The sequence below is a fragment of the Adelges cooleyi genome, unplaced genomic scaffold, assembly GCF_023614345.1.
Source record: "Adelges cooleyi isolate 19-005CV unplaced genomic scaffold, UGA_ACOO_1.1 ACOO_flye_CR_arks_rails_tigmint_CR_PRNA_398, whole genome shotgun sequence".
Lineage (NCBI taxonomy): Eukaryota > Metazoa > Arthropoda > Insecta > Hemiptera > Adelgidae > Adelges > Adelges cooleyi.
In genome coordinates, this window is record NW_026096076.1 from 132,701 (window position 1) to 141,226 (window position 8,526).

Genomic DNA, 8,526 nt, shown 5'->3' on the forward strand with positions numbered 1-8,526 from the left:
AAATACTATAATAACACTTAAAACTAAAAAACACTGAAGAAAAACACACAAAAAAGTCTAGATTAATATTATACTTTAAAATTCAAGAATGCAACAAGTGCACTACTAACACTGATAATACGGGCGTGGCACATTTGTTTACATAGTATAACCCGGTGCGTATATGTGTGTGTGTGTGTGTGTGTGTGAACAGCTGACCGGTAGTATTGCCAGTATAGATCGTGCGGAGTAGGACGGAGTGGTGTGGACGGCCGCGACAACCAAGATAAGAGGGCATCTGTATCATTGGCGATAACCGGCATAGAATTGCGCTCCATTACCTGTTATAGCCTCAACATCCTCCCCCCGTTGAAACCTTAAGTTTCAACCACAATACTATTCATCTTGGTTGTCTTCTGACTCGATTGGCAGTTTTTAATGTGACTACTCGAACTGTGCCATCTTTCCCTGGGTGTAGTTGCACTACTCGTCCTAGCTTCCACTTTGTTGGTGGAGTACAGTCCTCTTTTATAATAACCACGTCTCCAACTACTAGGTCCTTTTTCTGGTAAGTCCACTTGCCTCGCACCTGAAGTTGTGGTAGATATTCGGCATGCCATCGCCTCCAGAAGCTTTGCATTAAGCCTTGCACAAAGCGCCAACGACGTAGATGTTGAACGTCCTCTTCGGGTATGTTCGCTTCTGGTGGTATCATCATTGGGCCACCAATTAAGAAATGAGCTGGGGTGATTGCTTCCGCTTCTGAAGGGTCACTGTTAAGCGGTGTCATAGGCCGAGAGTTAACGCACGCTTCCACCTGGCACAACAACGTGGTTAACTCTCCTAAAGTTAGACGAGCATCCTTTATCACGCGTGTTAAGTGGAACTTTGTCGTCTTTACTGCGCTCTCCCACAAACCACCGAAATGAGGGGCGGATGGTGGGTTGAAATGCCACTCTACTCCCTCTTTTGCCATCTTGTCGTCGATACCAGCTAAACAAGGACTTAGCTCTTTTTGTGCTCCCACAAAATTCGTGCCGTTGTCGCTGTAGATTTTAGTGCACTTGCCTCGACGTGCCATGAACCGTCGCAGGCTAGCAATAAATGCACTACTCGTGAGATCTTCCACAGGCTCTAAGTGGACAGCTCTTTTTAATCGGCTCCACTCCGAATGATGTTGTAGCATGTCCATTTCTGGCACTATCATGCCAGTTAAAGCTAACCGAATTGTTCGCAGTTCAGGCACGTCGTCCTCTGCCATCCTTACGTTTGCGATACGTGGCCAACCACTCTCGTCTTCCGAAAGCCAGCTCGGGCCCGTCCACCATATGTTGTTGTCGACTAATTCCTGTGGCCTTAGACCTCTAGAGACAACGTCTGCAGGATTCTCATCGGTTCTCACATGTCGCCATTGCTCCGCAGTCGATACCTCAAGTATTTGAACGACTCTGTTAGCCACGTATGTCTTTAATCTACTAGAATCACTATTCAGCCAACCGAGTACAATCATGGAATCTGTCCAGAGTTTAAATGATTGCACATCTATTTTCCATGACTCTGCAACCTTGTATGCTAATTGCACTAACAGTACTGCTCCATTTAGCTCCAATCTAGGAATAGTCACTCCTTTAAGTGGAGCAACTCGAGTCTTTGAACACAAAAGCTGTGCATGCCATTTCCCGTCATAGCCTAATGAACGAACATAAATGCAGGCACCATAGGCTTCCATAGATGCGTCACAGAATCCATGTAACTCAACTAAGGCGTTAGCATTGTAAATACATTTTCGGGGAATAGATAATTCCTTAAGCTTTTCTAACTCAGAGTAATAAAGGCGCCATCGTTTTTGCAATTCCTCTTGAAGTGGCGAATCCCAGTCAACCTTCAGCTGCCATAGTTGTTTGAGAAATATTTTTCCTTTAACGAGGACTGGTGAGAGAAACCCTAGAGGATCAAATATCCTATTTAACTGAGATAACAGTGTCCGCTTAGTTAATTTAGTATCTCTAGAAATGGCAATTATATTGAATCGGAAGTCATCAATGAATGGTTTCCAACCCAGCCCTAATGATTTGACAGTATCATCATCGCTAATATCCAGTGTGAAAAGTGGGTCTTGTTCATTTTTTCCAATACCTTTTAACACGGACTCTGAGTTAGAACACCACTTACGCAATGGCATTTTTGCAGAATCCAGTATTGTGCTTACTTCTTGCTGCAATTGGAGACATTCTGCTTCAGTATCACAGCCAGTCATTAAGTCGTCCATGTAGAAGTCTTGTCTTATGACACTTGATGCTCTGGGATACGTTTGCTCATTTTGTTCTGCAAGACTGATAAGGCATTGGGTGGATAAAAATGAGGCAGGTGTTGTCCCATACGTGACAGTATTTAAACGATAGGTCTGAAGAGTCTTACTGGGATCCGCTCTCCATAAAATTCGTTGTAGGTCCCAGTCTTGCTCTGAGATTTCAATCTGTCTGAACATCTTTTCAATGTCTGATGTTATCACGTATTGATATTTCCTAAAACGGGCCAAAATAGCAAATAACTCTTCTTGCACTGTTGGACCACGCTTAAGTACATCATTTAAAGATAACCCGGAAGAACTGTTTGCTGAAGCGTCAAACACTACGCGAAGTTTTGTTGTTAAACTGGATGTCTTCAGCACTGCATGGTGTGGTAAATAGTATGATCTGTCCGGGATTGTTGTTTCATTAGATACGCATTTCATGTGTCCCATATCCAAATATTCTTGCATGAACTTGATGTATTCCGTGCGCAAATGCTGATCGCGTTGCAGTCGTCTTTCAACACTAAAGAACCGTGATGTCGCCATTGTTATACTGTTTCCCAATTTATGCACGGTTTCCTTGACCGGTAAACGAAGAACGAAACGTCCATTTTCGTTTCGCATGGCAGTTTCGTGGTAATGCTGAACAGTCTCTGTCTCCTCTAAACTCTTCAAGTTTGACTTAGATGTCTGACCATAACCTGAATCCTCTCTTAGCAGTAATGCCTTCCAATCTTCTTCAAGGGCTTCACCCACAGAGTTGATCCCTAATAAACAAGTGGCCTCTAATTCACCAGTTACTACCCATCCAAATTGGCTCTCTTGCAAGCACAAGGCTGCAGGCAGAAGCATCCGTCGCTCAGTGCCCAAAATATCAAAGAATATGCCACCGCCTATCAGAAGATCAACTGCCCGATGTTTGTCAAAATCTGGATCTGCCAGTTGTGGAATCAGCTCTGATGGTATGTTCCATCCTCCCTGAGGTTCAGCACATGATTGTAACGCAGAGACAATATTTGGTAATACATAACAAAGTAGGTCCACTTCATAGTCACTTACTCGAGATGACACCTTAATATTTATGGACGATGCTGCTTGGACTTGCTTTGCGCCTATTCCACTTATTGGTAAACAGGTCTTTCTTGCCGGTAATTGTAGCAAGGTTGCCAATCTTTTAGATATGAAATTAATTTGTGAGCCACTGTCGAGTATAACTCGACATTGGCATTTATTTCCAAATTTGTCAAGAACTATAATGACAGCGGTAGCAAGAAAAACATGAGCTCGGCCATCACCAGCTAAGAGTGCAGTGCTTTGATTTGGAGAGGAAACCGTACCATCGTCCGCCTTAGGCTTGGCCACATCTTTGGGCTTTTCAAAATGCAACAATGTGTTATGGCTTCGTTTGCAATAACGACAAGTATAAATTGACTTGCATGCATTAGATAAGTGTCTAGGTGATAGGCAATTGAAACAGAGTGATTCTTTTCGCACGAATGAGAGACGCTCAGCTAATGAAAATCCCTTGAACTTGTCACAAAAATACAGCTTGTGATTTCCAGAACAGCAATGACATGATTCTGTTGCACTGGAAACTACCAAGGACCTTTTTGGCACCAAATTGCTCTTCTTAACGTTGGAGATCGTTGACGCTCCCCCCGTAGGCTTAGATCGGGTCCTTGAAGCTTCTAATGCGACACATCGACTAGCAAGAAATGTTTCGAGGTCCGAATATTTTGGCAATTTAGTGTTTTTCTGGTGCAGCAGCCATGAATGGGCGGTCCCCTTATCCAAACGGCTAGTTACAATTGTTATCAACCATGCGTCCCAATGCTCAACTGGTTGATTTAACGCCTTAAGAGCTGCAACCTGAGTACATACACAGGAGTATAATTCGTTTATTGTCTCAGAGGATGCTTCTTCGACTTGAGGACAGTCGAGTATAGACTGAATATGTGACTGTATCACCAGGCTTTGATTGTCAAATCTTTGTATTAACCGCCTGACAACAGTTTCGTAATTGGCGTCACTAACAGGAATTGAGCGCACTAAATCCAATGCTGATCCTTCTAAACACGAACGCAGATAGAAGAACTTTTGAGCAACTGAGTATGCGTCATCATTGTGCACCATAGCTTTAAAGACGTCATAAAAGGACGACCACTTTTGAATATCGCCGTCAAACTTGGGTAAAGGAATTGGCGCTAATTGAACTCGAGCCGGAACGTATGTGCCACCGTACGATTGATTGTGGCCCGTTGTATTTAATCCCTTTTCTTGATTGATAATTTCTTGGATTTGTGATCGTATTGCAAAATATTCACTTTCAAATCTATCCCTTTCCAACTCAGCTTCTTCAGTGTCATCAGAATCAATAAGTTCAATTTCGCATTGAATACCATCAAACTTACGATTTATTTGAGGAAGCTCTTCCTGTCTGAACTCCAGTAGTGATAAAGCTTGTTCGGATGGATCGAATTTTGAAATAAATGTTCGAACGCGCGTAAGTGAAGCTTTAACAACGCCTCGTTTTCGTTTTAATTCTGTCAACAGTTTTTGTGCGTTTTCGTCTAGTACCATTTTGATGAATTAGAACGAAGCAGAATAATATCGAAAAACACAGATTTTAAATACCAAATAAGACAAAAAAATAATATAAAATAATAACGAAATTGAAGTACCCAAATTGGTTAGTTACTCAGTCTCAAATTAAATCACTCAATTTTACTATTACTTTTTTATTTACTAAAGAAATTTAATTAAAAACACTATTAAATTTGGTAACGCGTTTCCAAGAGTTTACTAAAATTCACAAAATAACTCAATAGAAATGATTCAACACACAAAATAAAATTCAAAATTGAACAACAAAACACAGAACACTAGAACGGTATAAAAAATAAAAAATATCACGTCGAGGTCACCAAAATGAACGGGCCGGGGGCGGACAATAGTAGGCCACTTACCCGGTTACCAATTGCCTTACACTTACCGATCAGTGCTGTGTGGCTAGTGGGGTAAATAGTCTCACTGGAAGTGTGAGGGATCGCCTACACAAGACCAGTGAGCTATGTGATGCAAAAGTGTGTTTAGTGTGTATAGTGTGGATGTGTAGGAAACTTAAAACTATAACTAAAAACTAAATAAATAAAACTCAAACTCGATGATAATAACAATAATAATAATATTCAATAAAATGATATAACAAATGGTAATAAATAAATAATTAGCCCTTTTGGCTCAAGATACAATTGTGAATAAAATTCACAAACACAAATAAATAATTAGTATAAAAAAAAAGATTGGTAAACTAAAAAGAAATTAATTGCCCTTTTGGCACAATAATAAATTAATCTGGTCTGTGAATAATAATTCACAAACACAAATAAATAATTAATATAGTAATGACTAGATTAAAAGGTAAGGTTAAGTGAGTGCTTAAAGCTTATGACGTTAAAAGTATTTTGATAACTAAGGTGGTTATTAGAACAACAAAAATTATTCACAAATACAAATATTGACTAGATTGAACCCTTATGGCTAACTAGCAATATAGATGGTACGATTAACCTTATGTCTATCGCCCTAACTTGTATTTAGTAAATGAGATCAAAATATGTTCCAATAATTCACAGTAGTTAACTAAAATACAAATAAAACAAACTCAATAAAATATGGTATAAATAAAAAGTACTCACAAACCGAAGAACTGCAAACCGCTGGCCAGGGCTGCTACCTAAACCTAAATAATACTAGACACAAAGTAAAGTGAACAACAAAACAAAAATATTAAAATAGTTTTTTGTCCTTATGACAACTCAATAATGCCCTTATGGCTTAAAAATACAATAATAAACAATTTTTTGTCCTTATGACAACTCAATAATAAAAAATCACAGTGCCCTTATGGCTTAAAAATACTATAATAACACTTAAAACTAAAAAACACTGAAGAAAAACACACAAAAAAGTCTAGATTAATATTATACTTTAAAATTCAAGAATGCAACAAGTGCACTACTAACACTGATAATACGGGCGTGGCACATTTGTTTACATAGTATAACCCGGTGCGTATATGTGTGTGTGTGTGTGTGTGTGTGAACAGCTGACCGGTAGTATTGCCAGTATAGATCGTGCGGAGTAGGACGGAGTGGTGTGGACGGCCGCGACAACCAAGATAAGAGGGCATCTGTATCATTGGCGATAACCGGCATAGAATTGCGCTCCATTACCTGTTATAGCCTCAACAATGTTATTGGTGGCCGCGGCGGACTGATAACAGCTACCCGACTTTGGCGTCCACACAATAAGGAAAGGAAAGATATTGGTGGCCGCGGCGGACTGATAACAGCTACCCGACTTTGGCGTCCACACAATAAGGAAAGAAAGGATATTGGTGGCCGCGGCGGACTGATAACAGCTACCCGACTTTGGCGTCCACACAATAAGGAGAGGAAGGTTGTATGAGAGATGTGAGAGAGCAACTGCGCTTCGCTGCGCTGTGGGCTGGGTTAAATAGTGCGTTTCTGTGTTGGTTAAGTTCGTCTCGGATAAGTTCGTGTCGAGTCGTGTGTTTGACTCCTTCTTTAATGAACCTATTGTTATGTAAATGTTACGCCTAAAATGAGTATGTACGCTATCTATTAGAGTATTTTAAGTTTATTGAAATTATTCAAAGAGGTTCTATATCACACTACGCGCGTTGTATATTGAATAATAATAACATGATAGTTATATAAAAATGTCACATATAGTATAAATTTGAATATATAATATGTTATTACAAAATGATAGTTTAATAAATATAGTTAAAACTTAAACATATGCTTTATGTTACTACAGCAGTTTTGATGGGAAAACATTTGTAATTTTCCTAAAGAAATGACTGTGATAGTCTAAAAATAAAAAAATGGCAATCAATACTAAGTATCCTCATTGCTGTATACACTATTGTTGAAGCTATAAATTAAGATTTTTATGAAAAATTGCTTATACTTTACTATTACCTATTGATGTACAGAGATGATAATATCGTTCGGTTTGTACATTGTTGGAAGTCAATATTTGCATTTTTTTTTTATGATTAATTTTATTCCAGGCAGCTTTTGATTCGGTAATTACTTTTTCACAATTATTCAGGCCGGGCACTATTGACTGATATGACTATGACTGCCTGTAACCTAACCGTACCATAAAGCGCCCGATACCGGTCATTGCTTATACTTGCGTTTACCATAGTAAATCATCGACGACCCGTCAATCACGGATGGGCCACGTGTCATTCGGTTTTATCATCCGAGATATCTTTATACGTCTTATTCCAGTGTGCAATGTACAGATCAAGTTGGATACACCGTAGAAAATATATAATAATATATCTTCATGTTAGATTAGACTTGGAGCCCGACAGTTCATACACTGTACACGAACGACATAATATGCATAATAATGCACTTAACAATATTCTTAAAAAAAATGTTAACATTGTACCTAAAGTGCAGTAGAATATACACTTATAAATGTGTTTTCATTAATGCTGCGTTTTATATATAAATATTTAGTATACTAATTTGGTTAGGTTAGATTTAAACAAGTGTATCATAATATATTAGACCTGTGAAAAAAAAAATATTATTATTGTTAATAATAATTAAGAATTTCGACTTTAATGTATACTTAATAAATATGTGTACAGTAATGAGGATGTAATGATAATTTTTTGATTGTCAGACTATCACAGTGATTTCTATAGATTTTATAAGTCTGAAGATAGGTCTAACATATTATACCTACAACAAGTGTAAAATACACTTCGAAACTATTCGCGGTAAAAAGTAGAACAGATGTTATTTAAAATAAAACATTCTATATATTTATATATGCTGGCAAATACTACTAATATAGGTACATGTGTATTAAAAACGGCTTGTTTATAACGTAACTGTTTTACATTTGTATCACCGCACCATTTCAGTGTTAAACAACATATTTCTCCGAACCGTTTTTGCTCATTTTTCCTGTTTCGAAGGATTTCTTACAGTTAATACAATATGTATAACCTGTGTTTTACGGTTTTTGTGTTGATGGTCGTTGTGTTGGTTGGAACAATGAGCCAATCAGGACTACATAAAGTCATTTGGAATTTGACGATGGACAGCCGCCATTTGCACTGCAGTGTAGATATAATTTCCTACCCGGGTTTTGGCATGGTGTTGCCCGAAATCAAAAACCTTGACGGAACTTCACTTATT

General features: G+C 38.5%; 1 protein-coding gene across 1 annotated transcript; it reads right to left on the reverse strand.

The window, feature by feature from the left end:
- Nucleotides 1–379: 379 nt before the first annotated feature.
- On the reverse strand, nt 380–4,852 carry LOC126841612 (uncharacterized). The gene has a single exon (XM_050578196.1). The coding sequence runs from the start codon at nt 4,850–4,852 to the stop codon at nt 380–382; it is 4,473 nt and encodes a 1,490-aa protein (XP_050434153.1).
- Between the last annotated feature and the right edge of the window lie 3,674 nt (nt 4,853–8,526).